Below are 21,446 nucleotides of genomic sequence, written 5' to 3'. Positions count from 1 at the left end.
GCTTGTTGCTGGCAGACAGTTTGAAAAAATCTAAATCGCCAATTTTCCCTGCGGGCGCCATGAACATTTCTTTGTTTTCTCGGATATAGCTTTTTTCAATAATTCCTCCCTCTTGGAACAAATATAATGGAATAAACATTTTTTTTTATGAAAATATAGCAAATTTTCTTAGCAATGCAAAAATTATATGTATCTGGTTCATCAATCAGAACAATTTGAAATGTCAAAAAATGCCTTACCGGATCAATTGCAGGAACTTTAATACCCATATTGTTATATTTTATCTTAGATCCTCTCTAGTCCTTAAAGATTAACTCCTGATACCTAACCCGATCCATCTTGTTGTCAAAGGAAACTACACGGTATCAATTTCAAGACTGTTGGTACCTATATTACTGATATACTTCCAATACGAGTGGTTGCCGGACACTCTTTCGAAATTGCGAATCTCGGGAAACCATGTATTGTTTGATGTCAAACTGATTTAATTTATTTAAATTAGATAAATTCGCGAATCCAATGTCACCAGTTTCGCTCAAATCGGTTGAATATTGTTAAAGTTATACGCTATGGCGGTTTTACCCCGTTAGTGGGCGTGTTTCACCCCGCATGGAAAAAATACTCTATTTTTTGGACGTGTTTTCAAATCGCAATAAAAAATAGAAAATCATTACAGATATTTATGTTTTTATTTTTTACATGTAGGTAATAGATCAATTGTTCATTTAAAGCAGATGAATTAGAAATTGGGATCCCAGATAACACAAAATCGTAATAGAAAGTTCACATTAAATTGTTTTCATGTCAATTTCATATTGGAGTTGTATAATGATTAGAGTATGTCAAATCGAAGTGAACAATAAGTTGTTTTGCAGTCGTGCGTGTCTTCATATACAATTCATGACTGTGAATTATAAAGCAGGATAGACAATTGCAATATTTGATTATATCTATATCATATATTCAGGAGTATTTAGTTGCGTGTTATAAAAACTGCGCAAAATAGAATTACAAATAGTTGTCAAAATTTTCGCACGTATATCGCCTCCACTTTGGTACATATATGCTCTTATATGGCGTGAAATATAACTTTTTCGTTCAGATATGATTTCGTATAACTCAGTTGCAATCGAGATATACAAACCAAATGGTTTACTGGGATACAACTATTTTTTACACAGGTGGTTTTGCTTAAGTGGGCGGTCTTGCCCCGCCTACCCTTATATCTTTGTCGTTGTTTTTGCGTAAATAATTTTAACACTAAACATACCGACTGCGCTCTTCGAATATTTTTTGCTAGCAGGTCGGAAATGTCGCGATTGTCGAAAGATGAGCACTTAATATTTTTCTCCATAAAAAGAGAAATAGGGGAATGTGGGGCAAGATAACCAACTTAAACAGTAGGATGTGTAGGACAACCAAATTCATCAGAATATCGTCAATTTATCCTTAACTCCATTATGTCAGGTCTTTTCCTATGAAGTGTTAACGGAGAAACCTTGAGAAATAAACATTAAATAGCAAAAAAGTGTATTTAAAGTGTATGTATATGTGGGGCAAGATGGACACCCCTTCGGGGCAAGATAACTCTGGGTAAACATAATAGAAATGCTTTAGAACAATTCATTTTGGCTAGGCATTTTGAATGTTTTTGTTTAACTTTAACAAGCCCAAAGCTATAACAAAATATTCATACAGAAATGTTCAGAATTAAATAACAAAAAACCATTCTTTGGATTCGGATTTTGAGTTACCTTCGACAAGCTTAACGTTGTTTTGGGAAGCTTGGAAGGCCTTTTAGAAGCTCGTTTAAGATCTCGGCTTACCCGCAGGATAGCCTTGCTTGCTTGTACCGATTTCAGTGCCTGGCGATATTTTTCACCAAACACCTTCGTAGCCTTTTCCCTCCGACGTTGCGACATGAATGTGGTGATTTCGCGAATTGACGGACATTTTGTTAAATGCGAACTGTAAATGCGAAATAAAATACGTCTTTACGCGACACGATCAATCACAAGACTGAGTTTATTTCTCCTTTCTCCCTATTCACACCAGTATTACTCTCTCAGTGCGGAGAGTACGTGACCCTATCTCTACTGCTTCTAAGTCCTCAACCACAGACAAACAAACAATATTTTTTTCTTATCGCCCCGCTCGATCCCTACATCTTCCTCTAACTCTACTCTTCAGTATGGACTTGATATAAGATCATATCCTTGAATTTTTCAGGTTTCCGGGTTACTCTCTGTGGTCTCTTCGAGATGAGATTTCCGTTACTACCTAATCCCAGTGGTATAGTGGTCGTAGCGCAACTAGTAGTATCCCTTTGGTCAGCGCTAATTGTCGGAGTTATATCTGAAATAAAAAATAAGCTGATAAACGAGTACATATATATATGCTAAAATAACAGCAAAAACCGAAATAGCGTCATACTTAAGGTTTGTTGAGAAATATCCTTTTGTAATGACAATTTTACACCAGTATCTGAAGGTGACTCATCTGGAAGACGCTTGACATCCTGTATATTCCGAACCAATCTGGCACCAGTCTCCCCAATGATGACTACTTTAGCCCCTTCTCTTGTTAAAACGGTAAACTTTTCCATAGAAAATGTTGGATCAGTCTTAGTTCTCTGGGGAGTAGCAACAACTACTCTATCACCTGCCGCAATATGACATTCTTTTGCTCCTCGGCGACTATCAGCGAACTTTTTACTGGTTAACTTGGCAACTGCATCGTCCTCACGGACGGCATTCCTGTCTAATGTTCCATTGCGACTCCAAAGGCTTGGAAAAGTCCCGCGATACTTCCAACCAACTAGCAGCTCAAATGGGGTGATCCCTAAACGGGAATGATGCTTCCGTGTATTGTGGACGTGTACATACTCCTCTAGAGCTTCTTTCCAACTTCTATGCTCCTTTTTTGCTGCCGCCAAAGCTTTGATTACACCTTGGTTCTGTCGCTCGATAGCCCCATTGGACTGTGCACTTAAAGGAATTGACTTCCGAACTCTTACCCCTTTTGCCTCCCAATAATCGATAAATTCAGCGCTTTGAAACGGAGGGCCATTATCGCTCTGTATAATTAATGGTAATCCCCACACCATAAACATTTTACATAAAGCTGCGTTTGTACTTCGGGCATCCGTGTGCCTCATTTCGACTACGTGCAAATAACGAGAATAGATGTCAACACTCAAAAGAAACTGGCCACTGCCACAACCGTGTATAGACAAAAAATCTATTTGTAAAATTTCCCAGGGACCATTGGGAAGTTCACGGCTAGAAAGTGGGATTGGAGGATTTTTTCTGGAAATCGTTAGACAAGTCTCACATTTGTTCACGAAATCCGTTGCTTCTTTAGCCATATTGGGCCACCAGAAAAATTCTCGTAGGATCCGTTTTGTTGCTCCGCAACCGATGTGTCCCTGATGCGCAGTCTCTAAGGCCTTTTTTCGAAGTTCCTTGGGTAGAACAATTAAATCATCCTTGAAAATTAACGGATGAAGCGTTTTCAAGCATTTCGCCTGAATCTCGTAGCGCCGAAGTCGATCAGGCCACTTGCCTGTACGAATACCCAAACTAACTTCCTTTAACTCCTCGTCAGTTTCAGATGCGTTTTGAATTTCCATCCACGAAATATTCATGGTCGCTGCATCTAAGGCATACAGCATATGTTTATTATTCTCATCGTCGAATGGCTCATCCACTTGTGACTTACTTATTAACCGGGACAGCGCATCGGCAACGTTAAGATGCCCAGGAACCCGTTCTATATGGAAATCATAAGGAAGAAGCCGTAATGCCCAAGCTTCAGCACGTGAAATAGCCCGTCTGCTAGTTCGATGAAATCCTCCGAAAATAAACTCGTTTGCCTCTGAATCGGTCCTTATAGTAAAGTGAATGTTGATCAAATATATAGCGAACCTTTCAACGCTCCAAACAATCGCAAGCGCCTCCTTTTGAGTCTGAGGATAACGTTGCTCTGCAACAGTGAGGGCCTTAGATGCGCAAGCAATTATACGTGGATTTCCTGCCGAATCAAATTGAGTAAGAACTGCTCCCAGTCCGATTGGTGATGCATCGACATACAATTCAGTTTTGTCCTTGTAGTCAAAATAACCAAGTCTAGCTATCGATTTCAATGCTTCGTTCTTGAGAAAAATGAATTCCTGTTCTTCCTCCTCCGACCAATAAAAATTATCCGACTTAATAAGTGTTCTAAGCTTTTCAGTTTTCTCAGCTCTGTTGCGAATAAAGCGCTCTGTGAAATTCATTAGCCCGAGAAAACTTTTCACTTCCGATAGAGATTCTGGTCTACGGAAATTCTCGATAGCTTTACGTTTATCGTCTTCAACTCTCCATCCATCATGGGATAAACAGTAACCAATAAATTTGACCGATTGTTTACCGAATATACACTTGGCAGTATTCAACTTAACATTATGCTCGCGGAGACGACGAAGAACCATTTCTAAGTTTTTATCGTGTTCGTCCTTTGATTTTCCGTGAACTAGAATGTCGTCCATATAATTTACTACACCAGGGCAATCAGCCAGCACTACGGTTTGCAGCAACTCCTGAAATATGTCTGGCGAATTACATAGACCGAAAGGAAGTCTCTTAAATCTGAACATTCCATCTCCTGCAAAAAAATTTGTCAAATGTCTGCTATTTTCATGTAGCATAACATGAAAAAATGCACTGGAAAGGTCTATTGTGGAAAACCATGACGCTCCGTTGAGATTCGCGAGTACTGCTTCTAAGGTTGGCATTCTGAACGGCGTTCTAATAATGCATTTATTCGGACCTCGAAGATCGACAACTAGCCGAATGTCATTTTTCCCTTTGGGAACAACCAAAAGTGAAGAACAGAAAGATTTGTCCATGCACTCAGTAACACGCTCGATAATTCCAGAAGATAGCAAATCTTTTAACCTTCGTTCAGTCTCCTCTTTAAAAGCTGGGGGAATACAAGTGAAAACATTCCTAGATGGCGGCATATTTTTATCATACGAAAGCATAACAGGTGGAACATTAAATTTTGGAAATTCGCCTTGATTCGTTAACATAAAAATTTCTCCCGGTAGGAGACGTATTCGATTGCCTTCCGGAAATTTTAAAACTGGAACATTTAATCCTAGTTGAAGCACACTATACCTCAACGCTGTACTTCTGCCAAGCAGGGGTTTAGCATTTCCAATTACGTAGAACTTTTCCATAAGTTTAGGACGATCATCTGAAATGTATAGCTCTGCAACAAATGAGGCAACTACCGGTATTTCATCTGAGGAACCATAAGCTTTCAACGGTATGTCTCTACCGTTCTTTAGGCTAAAAACCGGACTTCTCACTGGGTCACTACTCATCAAACTATCTAAAATTACTTCGTTTACTGTATTCACATCCGCTCCAGAATCTATCATAAAAGTTACAGGAATTCCGGCCACGAAGCCCACAATAGCACCGTTTTCATTTTTCATGTTGCTGAGAGAATTCAAGGAAAAGTGCTCTAATCCGGGACGAGACTGATCTTGCGCCGTTTTTTCTGGTTTAATATGAAAAACATCTGGGGCACAGTTTGAACCAGCAGCTGAATAGAGAGCAACGTTCGCACACTAAAATTGCCGTGAAAATTCAATAATAAGTTTTATTTAATTAATTAATTATTTATTTATTTGCCTGATATTTTTATTTTAGAAATACAGTAAAAACAACTTGAAATGAATATACGCATGTGAAAAAAAAGAACGAAATTTTTAGAAATTCAAAAATTAATACCTATTTTCGGATAATTCACTAACACTTACTGGTTTCTCGCGTTCAAACAAAGCGTTTTCTTTAAAATTTTCTGTAGTAATCGCCGCAATCTTTCTCTTATTAGGAACTGGAGAAGTCTCTTTTTCCGACACAAATCGACGCTTCGATTCATTTGGTGCCGCCTGACGACAAGCGCGTTCAATGTGTCCCTTGACTTGGCAAATGTGACAAACCTTGTCAATTGCGTGGCAATTAAAAGGCGAATGAAATTTGCTGGAACACCTCCAGCACGGATTACTACGTACGCTGATATTACGAGAAGTTGCTCTTCTTGTTGAGAATCCACCTCTTCCTCGGGTCGTGCTCCAGTTTCTTTGTTGATTATCAAATGATCTCTGACGACCGACTGCCAATTCGCGCGGAAAGCCACCAACTGAACGAAACTCATTGCTCGTAGATTGCCCATATGACAATGCGGCCAATTCTGCAACAGGTTTGGCTTGCGGATGATTCTTGGCAAATATCTCCTCATTGAGCTTTTCAATCTCCCAAGAGCGCACCTCATCCACCAGTTCTGAAAGCGTGCCCTCCTTCTTCATAATCTTACGACTGGCTTCACGAACCCTATAATTCAACGCATGAGATTGGATGACATCTGCTACCATTTCTAACACCTGTTCGTTGTTATAGTCACAGAGTTTGGCAACTGCTACTACCCGTTTTACGTATTTTGAGTCATTCTCTCCTGCAGTTTGAATCGTAGCTCGGAGTTTCTGTCGCTGCAGAAGTATATAGTCACGAGAACTGAAATAATTTTTCAATCGCTGCATAACATTGGAGAACGGAAGTGATTGCGAAGAACTGGAGGAAGGCGTACTTTCCAACACGTCGATTAGTTTGCTTCCTGCTTTCATACGAAAAGCGCTCATTTTCATGTTTTCGTCGAATATTCCGGCAAATTGCATTGCCGCCTCAAACTGATCTTTCCATTGTTCATAAGACTTCCTGCTGATCTCATCTTCCCCTTCTAAAGGCTTGCACTCTGCAATCTGCAGAGAAGCGAACGACATTGAAGGTAAGAATGAAGATTCATCAGCGGATCGCGAAATTTCACGCATCGTAGAGTTACGGGGCATCAATTCAAAATTGTCTTCCGCGTCTTCGGCTGGTTCTTCAATCCATTTGTTGCAAGATCTTTTAAATTTTAGAGCATTTTTAAGTTTGGCTGCTAACAATGCACTTCGACGTCTTTCTGCTTCAAGAGCCTTAGCCAGCAAACGAACGCTGGGTTTAAAAGCTTTTTTATTACTAAAAGAAAATAATTAAAAAATACATGTAAAAATCTACTCACTACTTGTTGTTTTATTCTTTTCGTCAATTAGCGTCACCTATTCGGAAAGATTTATTTAAATTATAGGATTTCAAATGGTTAATAGCAAAATATTTCGCATATTTCGCTGTTCCTGCTAATACAGCAATATAGAACACTATTCGATTCTACACCCTCTCTAAAACCATAAAAAATATGTTTGGTTCGGGGAAACGTATTTATGTTATGACCCTAAGGGAAAAATAAAACCGATTATTTACTCTCGGAAAAATATATTGTTGTATTACCCTCTCAAGGGAATGCAATTCTTTTATTTTCCTCCCAGGGAAATGTATTAAACTGTGACCCACTCAGGGAAATGTAATACCTTTTATTTTCCTCTCAGGAAAATGTATTAATCTGTGGCCCTCTCAGGGGCATGTAATACCTTTTATTTTCCTCTCAGGGAAATGTATTAATCTGTGGCCCTCTCAGGGGCATGTAATACCTTTTATTTTCCTCTCGGGGAAATGTATTAATCTGTGACCCTCTCAGGGGAATGTAATATCTTTTATTTTCCTCTCAGGGAAATGCAATACCTTTTATTTTCCTCTCGGGGAAATGTATTAATCCGTGGCCCTCTCAGGGGCATGTAATACCTTTTATTTTCCTCTCGGGGAAATGTATTAATCTGTGACCCTCTCAGGGGAATGTAATATCTTTTATTTTCCTCTCAGGGAAATGCAATACCTTTTATTTTCCTCTCGGGGAAATGTATTAATCTGTGGCCCTCTCAGGGGCATGTAATACCTTTTATTTTCCTCTCAGGGAAATGTATCAATCTGTGGCCCTCTCAGGGCATGTAATACCTTTTATTTTCCTCTCGGGGAAATGTATTAATCTGTGACCCTCTCAGGGGAATGTAATACCTTTTATTTTCCTCTCGGGGAAATGTATTAATCTGTGGCCCTCTCAGGCATGTAATACCTTTTATTTTCCTCTCAGGGAAATGTAATACCTTTTATTTTCCTCTCGGGGAAATGTATTATTGTATGACCCTCTCAGGGGAATGTAATACCTTTTATTTTCCTCTCGGGGAAATGTATTAATCTGTGACCCTCTCAGGGGAATGTAATACCTTTTATTTTCCTCTCGGGGAAATGTATTAATCTGTGGCCCTCTCAGGGGCATGTAATACCTTTTATTTTCCTCTTAGGGAAATGTAATACCTTTTATTTTCCTCTCGGGGAAATGTATTATTGTGTGACCCTCTCAAGGGAATGTAATACCTTTTATTTTCCTCTCGGGGAAATGTATTAATCTGTGACCCTCTCAGGGAAATCTAATTCCTTTTATTTTCCTCTCGGGGAAATATATCAATCTGTGACCCTCTCAAGGGCATGAAATACCTTTTATTTTCCTCTCAGGGAAATGCAATATCTTTTATTTTCCTCTCGGGGAAATGGATTTTTGCATGTAAAAAGTACTTATTAATTATCCCTACAGGTAGCATAATGCAATAACCCTTACATTATTTCATCATAGCTACCTTAACTAGCAGCAATGACTTAAAAATTGCATTTCCATCTGTAAAAACGCAGCCACATTTATATTACGATAAATACCGAATGCTCCTTAAAACAAAATTTGAAATATAAATCGTTTTCTAGAACGCCTAAACGAACAAATGAAACTAATAAAACCGAGATGTTTTGCTAGAAAAAACGCAACTACATAAACAAATAATGATCATGTAACTTTGGCTCCTTAATGTAGTTACAAACCTTAATCCTTTATAAGAATTGTAAATTAGAAATTTTGAAGGCATTTCATATTTAACCAAATATCAAATAGGTACCCGATTTCATAACTCTACGCGTTGCAAACAGTGGCTATAGCGCAACCGACTAAAAACTCCACTTGACGGCTGCCGTGCGATGCCATACCCATACTTCCCGCAAATACACACATCGTTACCACAAGCTTATTCTCCCACTGCTGTTTCGATAGTGTATGTAACCGCGTAGATGTTGTAAGCGCAAGCTTCCACACATCATCGCGCAGCAAACAGCGGTCATAGGGCAACCGAATAAAACTTCCCACTCACTCGTTGCCGCGCGATATCATATTTCCCACACAAACAACGTTACCCCAGGCACTCACTACTATTTCGCCTGTGTAAGTGCGTACATGTTGCTGCCGCAAGCTTTCATGACTCATCGCGTTGCAACAGCAGCTAGGAAGCAACCGAATAAAAAACTTTCCACTCACCTGTTACCAAGCGATGCTATACTTCGCACACACACATCGTTACCCCCAAGCTTATTCCCCCTCCGCTGTAAACGCAAGCTTCCACAAACCATCGCGCTGCAACCAGCGCCCATAGCGCAACCGAATAAAAACTTTCCACTCGATGGCTGCCGTACGATGCCATACTTTCCACGCATACATCCTTACCCCAAACTGTTCGGCTACTGCTTTTCGTTTATGTATGTGTCACATAGCTAGCTTCCATTATCCATTGCGCTGCAAATAGCAGCTGAAGGCAAAAAGCAACGAATTAAAACTTTCCACTCACTTGTCAATACTCATTTGTCCCCGAACGAAACTGTACTTCCAACACACTCACACATCGCTATCGCAAGTTCATTTCCTGCCACTATTTCACCCGAATAGGCGCCTATTCAACATGGCCGCCATGCACACATTTCATTCCTATGCACCCCGTTTTTTACACCCATCTACCTATGTTTTCACTGCCAACATCCTATGAACATCGTTGAATAATCAAAATTAACACTTGAGGAAATAATCCAACCCGTGTATTTTTAAAATAAACATATTTCATCATCCTTTAATTTAGGCTCATACAACAAAACCGCGACTTTTCAATGTCTTTATCACGCGCACATTATCTAAAATTCCATTAACATCTGAGCCAATATTTCAGCGTCTAGCAAAACATCTCATTTACTTATAATAATTGAACATAATTCACTAATAAGCCTACCAACTTGCGCCATTGTGGTGATTTCGCGAATTGACGGACATTTTGTTAAATGCGAACTGTAAATGCGAAATAAAATACGTCTTTACGCGACACGATCAATCACAAGACTGAGTTTATTTCTCCTTTCTCCCTATTCACACCAGTATTACTCTCTCAGTGCGGAGAGTACGTGACCCTATCTCTACTGCTTCTAAGTCCTCAACCACAGACAAACAAACAATATTTTTTTCTTATCGCCCCGCTCGATCCCTACAATGAATATACCTTTTACCTTAGGTAGAATTTTACTTCATGGTAGAAGCTTTTCCCGGAGTTTTGCCTTTCTGAGTAAGACGGCTCTTCCCGTGTCTAATTATCGTAAGGAACACATATTGTCTCCATGCTCGAAACATCACGAATGAATTTTGAGGTTAGAGTTTTCTTATGCTAGCTTGCCGTCTTGCCTTAAGGGTGGCCCGATTCAAAGTATTTTTTTCAATTTGTTTTACTTTTAAAAACTAGCTACAAACACAGCAAGTATATCAATTCACTTTATGAATAATTCTGTACAGTCATAGTAAAAAATAAAATGTTGAAATAAAACAAAACCATTTACCGTGAACGTACCATATTCTGCGCAGTTAAGACATTTTTATGATTCTTCCGCTATTCTAAGTATTCTAGATTTATATTAACAACGTAGATAGCAGCAACGTGTAGTGCTACGATCTATAATATCTGGTAAAAAATATAGGAATTGTAAGTCGATTAACAATTGAGTATATTTTTCGTTTTGTAAACTTATCCACGGTGCCTAATTCTGCGCACTTTCTTGTCCATGTTCCTAATTCTGCGCATGTTTGCTCCTAATTCTGCGCACCCAAAAAGTGAAAATAAATACTCCTGACATACCGTTTATGTCTTTATACGCTGAAATCACACCAAAAAATCCGGCATTATCTATTACCATAAATAAATCCATGATCCGGCCTTCTTGTGCTGTCCGGGTAGCAAAGGAATATTGTTACCATTTTGATTGCCTCATTTTAAATATTTTATTCTCGATAATGTTTAGGGCGAATTGATTCGGGTTTTCTGCATACTTAACATTACACTTTAGATTAATACTAAAAATTGTGTTTTCATATAGAAACCATTTCCCCACTCTCTGACAGCCCCATAAGGTTGGACATTAAAAAAAATAGAAGACATGGTTTCATGAACTGGCGCTCGTAGGTTCGGACCCCGAGACACAGCACAGAATTCCAATCAATGCAAGTTAAAGATTCTACTTGAATTTTCATGCCTCTATACCTCAGCCAATTGGGTGCGGTTGCGTATTCTTTCGTAATTTCTTTGTAGGATACATTGCTGCGCAGAATTTGGCACATGAATAAAAAATCTGTGCCTAAATCGGCGCATTATTGCATCGCATTTTCTAAGGAAAGCAATGCATGCAATCACTCTTTCTGTCTAAAACATGACTAAAACTAATTATTCTTTCTAATTATGCTGGCTAATTTGATCATTGCAAAGAATTTCGATCATAAATTTGTTAATTTTCTAGAAGGATAATCTTAGCGTTGCTGCTAACGACGATGTTTTCTGCCATAAAAAATACTTTATGTTTCACGTTAAATTATTTCGCTCTCAAATATTATGGCCCGTTTGTGAATAATGGCGTAATATTCAACAGACATTTATAAAAAAATAACGCAATGATCATAGTTATGCACAATGCTAAAAAATACTTATATAAAGAAAAATGCGCAGAATTAGGAGATGCGTAGAATTAGGTGCGGTCACGGTACCTTAAATTAGGTCACGCTGATATTATAAGAAAATTCAGCAGTGTATCAAACTTAATTCCAACATGTATTTTTATGGCATTTTAATATTTTTCCGAGCTGGTTTTTTGTTATTTAGTTTCATGCATTATTGTTATTCATTCTATGTGACTAAAATGTTATTATGAACCAAATAGATGCCTAAAAACCAGGATGACCATCTTTCCCCATATGGCCATCTTGCCCTACATTCCCCTAGTAAAGCAGCAAACTTTGTATTACGCATTAAATATATATTCTACTAAAAGTAGTTAAGCGGAATAGTGCTAAAACGCAGTGATAATGAGCCAAAAAAGCAAGGTATGTTTAGTGTTCAAGAGAAGGTGAATGAAACCATGATACCACAGGAAGGGCAACAGGCGTTTTTACACGAAATCATCCCGGTAGATTTGCCCGTAGATGGTATCTGTCGTAATGCACTCTTGCTGCACCTACAGATGGCCTGCCAAACCAAGAACTTTTTGGCATCCTATTCCTTACCTCCTTAGGAACAAACCATCGTGCTGTGGATGCAACTGCTTTGTGTCCACCTTAATGTAATGTTTCAATTTGGGTGCCGCACCAACTGATGCATGTTGTTAAGTTACAGCGCTACAATGCTAGTATCTTATTAGTTCATTTAGAACATTCATCTAGTATCTGATGAGTTACTAGCGTTGTAGCACCGTAACTACAAAAGATACAGCAAAACTTTATTTAGTAAAATTATAGATAATAACCTGTTCTACAAATGTCCCATATATAACTTTGTCATATTTGGCCTCGTTAAGACGGTACTGTCAAATGAATCAAAATTGAGTCAAAGTGATCGAACCATGCCTGATTTCACCTATGGCTTGCAGGCTTCATCAGTGTCTGTTTCGAAGTTCGAAGTCATAAGCGAAATGCGTATCTCTCGGTATGCGTATCTTTCGGGAAATTAAAACTACAAAAATATTGATTTAAAAAATTTGGAGATTAAGGAGTTAAAAATTCAAAAAAATGTCTGACACTTGATTCAAAACTCAAAACAACCATTCAGTACCAATTATATCACCCGATGTGCGTAATCACTGAAGTCGTTTTGTTTTCTTTTTTGAGCGAACTTACACGGTTTTGATTTACGCGGAACGTATCCTTCGCGTAAAAAACGGCTTGAGTGTGGATGACATAAAATTTTAATTGGAGGCTGGGCTATTGTGCTCCCTCCGAGACACACCAGAGCGAGGGCCAGTAAAAATAGCATTAGGTAAGCAATGCATTTCATCTTTTTTTTTATCGACGTCTTTTTTATACTAACGAGTGATTAAAGTGAAAAACTATTGCGAAATGTAGGAAATGGGCATTCGCTTTATGGTTTGTCCACGGTTTGTTTTAAAGTTCACACTGAGTTCTGAAAACACAAGTTTCGTAATAAAGATGTCTATTGAGTTTTATTGGTGTGTATACACGTAAGTTATGCAAACACCTATGCTTGTTAGGAAACGCGAGACCAGGTCATGGAAAATACTTCAGAAAATAAACTTGAAAGTCCCACTGTAAAAGTAAAAGTAAAAGTCCATAAAATACGCAATACCTAGTAGTATGCAGCTTGTGTTCAATGCTGCTTAGTAATAACAAATTATCGGTTCGATTTTTGAATAGGTCGTAACCGACAGAAATGAACAAAAGGAGATCATTTAGCAATCTACGAGCTGAGAAGAATTTTAATTTCCATCTGTCAAAACTTCCGCGTGCTACAATCGAAGCAACCTGAACTAACTAAACTGATTGACACTTCGTCCATAAGTACTATCTTTGTACCTAATCTGTAGATTTTCATAGAATAGTTTTCGCCACCATTTGGCAGAGAATTTTACTGTGCTGATTCTTTTGCGGCTGATTATCGGAGAGAGCAAAACTGGCAAAACGGTGCACATTTGCAAAGTCTGATAGCCTAATTAATGCCGCCTTCCGTGACAGTGCAGTGCAGTGTGATAGGTACCGGGTGTTGGTGCCACCTTGAGCCTCGGGCAAGATTCAAGCCGATTGATGTCGACAGGAAAAATCACTTTATCGTCCCCTTCCCGACACGATGATGTCGATTGCACGAAAACGCGGCCGCAGTCGGTGTCGGTGCATGGCAAAATATGATTTACGATGACAACCTTAGCTCCAGTTAACTAACAGGAGGAACCAATATACAGGAAGTCCAAAAAATCAATTTAGTGTGTAATGGCGGCTTGACGACGACGGTATCTGTGGCTCGCTTGAACCAACATCCAGCCGGCGCAGTGCAGCGACAAGTAATATGTAATAAATTTATTATCAATTTAGAAAGGTACCCCTCTAGATGAAATGGCACTGTATTATATTCCGCTTTCCGGCAAGCGGGAGCGACTCGCTTCAGCATGTGATACGGCTAATAAACTTTGATAATGATGCCCCTCTGGCCGCTACCAGCGACCGGTTTATCTTGTCTCATTAGGAATTTTCCAAGCTCCGTTGACAAATGTTGAGAAAATTCAATAATCGACCCGGCGCGGCACGGCACATTTGCAGGCACACGAGATGGATGTTGTCTTTCACTGGGTTTGCACCTTGCTTCCCAGCTGGATGTCGTCTTCTGGGCAACTTGCAACGGGTAAAACGAGAAAATCTATTAACGCTAATGAAAACTCCGTGTCCAATAAAAACGATTGTGTCGTTGAAAACTCTCCTGGCGCTCTAAGTTTGATGGGTTCGGCTGGCAGGCTGGAGGATCGGAGGAATAAGGAAATGGTTCGAACCGCTTTCGTTTAAACATACATAAATATGTACACAAGTTGTTGCACTATCATTGGTTCAGTAGCTGATTTAATGATTGTCTGCTGACAATAAATCTATCAATTTATGATAGTTGTGACAAGAATGCTGATACGAGAAAATGTAGTGTGGAATAGTGCAAAAGTTGAGTAATGCGTTCGAATTGTACGACGCATGAAAAATGATAGTCGTTAGCTGCTAAGCGAACACTCAGAATTGCAAAATGAGTTTACCTTATTAATTCGTAATGAAATCTATTTTATTTTGATTTTATCAACATACGCAGCTTTTGCAAAATCCTCAGTTGTATTCTACAACATTCTCCGGTCGGCTCCCATCATAATCCCGTCCCAATAACAGCGCATTCATACTTTCCTCTGATAGTTATCGTTCATATACGTAGGAATGAATGTAAACAAGGGAGTGTTTACCCGTACATAGATATTATCGCCGGTTGAAGTCGTACCGAAACAGAAATATGAACCGAGACAACATCCTACAGTCGCAATTGTTTTTGCTACAACTGACTGCCTTCCTCCATGCTATTGAACTTGACTAGCTTGACTGTAAGCGAGGTGGAAAAAGGTAACAGAAAAATGATACCTTTGCAAAGTGCGAATGGGATGGGAAAATTATGCACCTTTAACGACATTAACGGCTATCGTCATTATTACCGGTTGTTTGGTTTCATCATTAATAGTACTTTTCATTTTTTTTTCTTTCTATTCTAATCCGCAGGGTCAAAATGGCTTCGAAGAGATCCGCCGGTTCGTCAAGCAAGGTGGCGACTTTGGCAAGGATCTCATCGCGATCCTGCAGGAGCGCATGGAAATCGAGCAGATCTACGCGAAATCGCTGTCGAAGATCGCCAACAAGCTGAACAAAGCGTGTCGCGATCTGCCCGGTACGATAGCCGACTCGTGGCGCGCCGTATCGACCGAGATCGAGAGCCGGGGTGAAGTTCACCGCACGTTTTCCAACTCGCTGGCCGACGAGCTGGTAAAACCGCTCAAAGCGGTCCTGGACAATCAGCACAAGGCGCGCAAGGCCATCGAAAACAATGTGGACAAATCGGCTCGGATACTGGCCGAATGGAGGGCCACCGAGGTTAAGGGCAAGAAGAGCTCGCACACCGCCGCCAGGGAGAACGAGAAGCTGCAGGATGCCATGCTGGATGTGAAGTAAGTAGCGCAAAGTGACTATTATTTTCCGTTTTATGCCTCTTTATGTTTTCAATCCTTTCTGGAAGAATGTTTTACATTTTATTGTATCGATACTATAATTTAGCAAGTACGTACGAAGTCTTCTCCCAATGTCGTTTCTCGTCTCAAAAAACATGCAACAGACAAAAAAGATCACCAAAAACTTATTTGAAGGGAAATATTTTTGAAACTCCCAGGGAATAAATAAACACATATTAGCTACGTTTTTGCAAAGTTTGTTTGTCCAACCTTCTCTCTTAGGTCTTAGGCCTAATTTTGGACTTAACGCTACCCATAAAATTCTGCGCAATACTTGCACCAGCTTTCTTGCACACTTTCATTCACTTCCTTTTCAAATTCTAGTCGTTTTTGAAGACTATCCCTGTTTTCCGGAGCTTTCCCTTCATAATCGCTCAGGATTTTTCGATTGGGCGAAGTTCTCTCGAGTTTGGTAGCAGGCGCTTCTGGAGGCATTCTTTATATATTTGAACGTTGATTGTGCCTGTCATTATAAACGGCTTGCTGAATTTGCTGCACCCACAGATCGCCTGTCATACCAAGTACTTCTTGGCAGATTTGTCGACCTTCTTTTTCCGGAACTTCTCCGGAACATCCAGGCAGGACTTGCCGACGAAAACTCAAGGCCGGGAATCTGCTTGGCGTCCGTCTTAATGTACGTTTCGTCGTCCAACCAGTCGCGGTACAGCTTCCTGGCGCGTGATTTGATCACCGTATTCTGCTTGCCGGTTCGGTTAGACGCTTTTCTCACCTTGAAGACATGAAGTCCGGGCCGCTGCATAGTCTGCTGGACGAACCAGACGGAAAAATTGATCTTGGCACCGTCTGGAATCGAAAGGTTTAGATTGTGCTTGAGGTAATCCTCACCGCACGCGCACCTGTACGGGGTCGGTCGTCTTCGCTTTTTTTCCGCTGCTGAGTCATCTGTCAACTGTTCGCAATCCACCTGTGGGACTAGCCTGGATTCACCACGACCGTGCCCAAATTTTTTTGTCGAAGCACTTCTCACTTGGAAGCCATCTCGATAACCACTTACCAGATTGTGATGAAATTTTGCACATGTAAACATTACACTTCAAACCAGTTTTATCCATAATTTCATCAATTTCAATCAATCAATCATCATTCATCAATCAATATATCTCTGATATTTTGCAAATGTTAATAGACAAGAAAATAATTAGAAATATTTCTATGATCAGAAATAATTGAAATTATTTCCAGGAATCCTTTATTGTGGCTGTGGTTGTATTAATAAGAATAAGAAGTAATAAGAATGTGAGGAAAGACGAGAGAAGTCTAAAAGCTGAGATGGTCCGCTTCAAAAATCGCAAAAACAATAAAATTTTCCGAGTCTAGGCATGGAGCGACTAACGTACTGGGAACGGGGCTGGTAGTAATGGGCATAACGCAGGATCGCGTAATGGACCGGAAGACGATCAAGGAGAGCATATGTATGTTGAGGATAAAAGGTTGTTTCTTCAACTACACTATCAACGTGCACTGTTCACACTAAGGTAGACCAGACAATGAGAAGGAAGCGTTGACACGAAATGCGAGTGCACGAAATGATTGGTTAGACGGAGAAGGCGCAAAAAGCGCTTGAAAAACTATCTTTAAGCATTGCCACAGGGGATTAGCCAAGTATAGACGAGCGCGGAGTGAGTTGACCACAATTCTAAAGAGGAAAAATCGCCCGAAGGAGGATAGAGATTAAGAAGAGCTAGAACAACTATTCTGGGCTGCTGAGACGTGTCTATTCTATGAGAAGGTGAACCAATCTCGTAAAAGATACACGCCGAAGCTTGGTATGTGTAGGGACGAGAAGGGAAACCTGGTCACAAACGGTCACAAGTTCTTCGATCTTCGGCATCTCATTGACGATATAACGCAAGGAGACGGAATGGAAGTTAACTAGAAGTCCCTATTGTCGGTACTAGCGTTCTGGCTCCCGATCTCGAAAAGATCCGGCGAGAAATTGGTCAGCTGAAGAATAATAATGCCGCCATAATGGACCAAGTCGCGGCAGAACTCTTCAAAAATGGCAAAGAACTACTAGCATTATGCTGATCAACGCCGCCTGCAAGCTGTATTCCCAGATTTTTTACGTCGTTGATCGCCAATAGCAAGAGAATTCGTAGGGCAGTACCAGGCGAACTTTATGGGGTTCGAGCTATAACGGATCCAATCTTCACTCTCTGACAAATCTGCCTTAAATCTCGAAAGTACAACGTACCCACACATCATATTTTCGTGGATTTCAGGGCTGCATACGATACAGTCAAGCGCGAACGTGGTAGATAATGCACGAGAACGGTTTTCCGTTAATTACTAATTAACGCGGCTGATCAAAACTACCCTGGAGCGAGTGACGCGCGTGTTTCGGGAGCACTCTCAAGTTCTGTATGCTATTCACAGACTCCGACTAGCGGGATCGAAACGAGAGGAACGATCTTCGGCAAAAGTAGCGAACTCATCGCCTTCTCAAACGGCATTGACAACATTACTAGAAACCTTGGGACAGCGGAAGCAATCCACGCCAGACTAAAAACGGAGGCTAGGAAGATTAGGTTAACAATTAATGAGTCGAAAACCGCATATTTGGTAGGAAGGAGCTTCAGAGAAAACAACGGTTGCTTCCTGCGGACAGTGACTGTTGACGGCGCTGAACTGCAAGTGGTTGATAAGTTCATATATTTGAGATCTCAGGTCACAGCCGCGCTGACGCGATTCAACGACCTATACAAGTTTGGAAGTCGAACCTACTTTTCCCTTCGCAAGACGCTTCAATCGTGGAGTATACGCCACCGAACAAAGCTGTCGGCGTGCAAAACGCTAATCAGACCGGTAGTCCTCGGACGGACTTGGGACAGTAATTTTGTTTACGGAAGACATACGTGCACATGCCAGTATATGGCATAACCAGGTTGAAGCCGACTTGCGAGTGTCAAGACGCTCAACGAGTTAGCAGCGAGTGGTCCTGGACAGAGTACAGTGGAGAGAAATTTTTGATACGACAAGAGCCACCACGGCTCTTTGCTCTTAGAAGTAAGAAGTAAGACCTGCTGCACATGTAGATCTAATTATGAAAAAGCAATGATTTTTTATGCAGGATGGAGAATCACTCTCATGTTGTCAATTCAAAACACACAGATTCCGTTCAAATGCGCCTTCGATTACGCCACGGGAAAAATCGTAAAGCATATCCCACGAATTTGCGCTGCACGGCTTTAATTCTAATGGGCACCAAACGACCGAGTTGGCCTGAAAAGCAGATCACACCAAGGAATAAAGTGATCGATGGCACATGGGGTCACGAAATTCTTCAGCTGCTTTGAACAAATCCAAAGGCGCCGTGGCGATTATTTCAGCGCAGTGTGACTTAAATGTAAAACATACGTTTTACTTTTATAACAACATGTTTTATTTTATTTTATTTTACACCGCCTTCGACAAAATCGTACAGATTGAATAAACTTTGAAACTATGTTATACTAGGTATAGTACTTCAAAAGATGAAGTTAAACATGTCACACACATCGTTGAATGTCCGAAGACACGAGTTTAGTGCATTAAATTGATCAAAGTACGTTCGGTGGACAGGTATTCCAAGTATCGCAAATATCGGTAAAGCTGGAAGCATGACGGCGGATAAGATATGCTCATTGAACCCGAGTTTCGAGTCAATTGTGACCAGACTAAACACGGAGACTAAAAGGATTGGGTTACAAACTAATGTGCCAAACCTCCAGAAAAAAAAACAACGATCGTCTCTCGCGGACAGCAACTATTGACGGCGATGATCTGGAAGTGGTTGATGAGTTAATATATTTGGGAACTCTGGTGGGGATTCAACGACGTATTCAAGTTGGAAATTAACTATTTAAAAAACACTAATCCGACCGGTAGTCCTCTACGGACTTGAGATGTAACTTTGCTTACGGAAGACAAACGTGCACTTGCAGTATTTCAGTCAGTGAAAGGTGTTGCAGACCATTTTTTGCACAGTACAAAGCGTAGAGTGGCGTATATGTATGAACCACGAGCTGCGAGCACTACTTGGAAAGATTCCCATCGTACACCTGGCGAAAGTCGGGCTACTGTAGGCCGGCAACGTGGCGAAGATGCCGGACGATTGTTCAAGGAAATCTGTTCTCTTCAAGAACCCCACCGGCCACCAGGAATCTAGCCCAACTTGCTAAATGGCTCGATCAGGGGTGACATTGCGAGTGATTTTGGTTCGTTTCGCCCATTTGTTTTACGTGATCGAAACGAACCAAAATCACTCGAAACGAGAATCGCAATGTCACCCCATGTTAAAGCCGAGTAGTCCATGGCCGAGTAGTACAGTGGAGAGAAATGGTGTTAGAAGAAGAAGATTCTTGTATGGACTGAAATACTGTGATAACGCGACTCACGTACAACAGAACCTCATTGGATGTCCGTTACAGAATTTTTACGCTCATAAATCGTGTGTTTTCCTGAAAAATCTGTTAAAAACGCAGTCCCCTAGTACTCTTTAATAGAAACTCATCCAAACTCGTGGGCACCGATTACAAAACCTTGTGGTACCAGCCAACAAAACTGCATGTTACACTGCTTCACTGGAACTCGTTACCGCTCGAAGTGAAACGTCCATCGCAGTAAATTTTTAAAACGATATATAAGTTACTGGACAGTAAATAAGTAAAGTAAAAGAAACTTTAAATAAGCATATTCTTCGGCGCATTATATACTCTAAAATTCGTATTCGTGCATGATCTACTAAAGTTGATCTCGATCAATTGCGTCGTAGCTGATCTAAATTCGATGAAAAGGAAGCGTGTGACTGCGTTGCATTCACGACATTTTCATACAGTAAGTACTTGTCGCATCGCATAAATCAGATCCGTGAATGCTCGTGCACCCATGAACCCTTACAAATTCCATTAATATCGGTGACAGACGATAGCAGATTATTCGAGAGGGTATCTGGTAGACGGCGTTCAACAGCGTAATCGCGCGGTAATTACGGCAATCCAGCTTATCGCCCTTTATATCCAGATAAATCCATTATATAAATATTTGAGCAAGAAGGTCCGTCTAAAACAAAGAACATCCAAGAGCAGGGAATAAATCAGTCGATATATTATTCACTTTGTACAGTCAACCTCGAACGATCGCCGAACGCAAGTAGAACGAATGGATTTGATGCTGGAGATCGTTGACGTCGAAAAAGTGAAAGACAGGATAGTTTTGAAGGACTGGTTAACAGAAATGGATTGCCTAACCCTTTATAAGGCCGTGGCAATTATATTGCCACCAACGAAAAATATTTGTGTTGCGTCTATAATGACATCAATATAATTATAGAAGCAAAATAAAAAATGTTTATTGGTGGCAATATAGTTGCCACTGCCTTATAAAGGGTTAAGATACTGAAAGTATATAAGAGAATTTCGGCGAACCCAATCTATCAACCAAGCAAAATAGAAATCCTTAAGGATTTTGATTATTGTTTTACATGTACTGTATTTTACTGTTCTTGAACTTAGTTTAGGTCCAGAAATTGATCGGAAA

The 21,446-nt window shown here is 40.3% G+C and overlaps 1 protein-coding gene across 1 annotated transcript in view; it reads left to right on the top strand.

Moving 5' to 3' along the window:
* LOC128733488 (uncharacterized) overlaps window positions 1–21,446 on the top strand; it is a 35,148-nt gene that overhangs the window by 6,573 nt on the left and 7,129 nt on the right. Inside the window, exon 2 of the mRNA XM_053827107.1 lies at window positions 15,406–15,848. Coding sequence (XP_053683082.1) covers window positions 15,406–15,848 — 443 coding nt within the window. The remainder of the gene's footprint in view (window positions 1–15,405; window positions 15,849–21,446) is intronic.

The sequence above is a fragment of the Sabethes cyaneus genome, chromosome 2 (assembly GCF_943734655.1).
Source record: "Sabethes cyaneus chromosome 2, idSabCyanKW18_F2, whole genome shotgun sequence".
Taxonomy (NCBI): Eukaryota; Metazoa; Arthropoda; class Insecta; order Diptera; family Culicidae; genus Sabethes; species Sabethes cyaneus.
The sequence above is the reverse complement of the archived record's forward strand: the minus strand, read 5'-3'. Positions and strand labels throughout refer to the sequence as shown.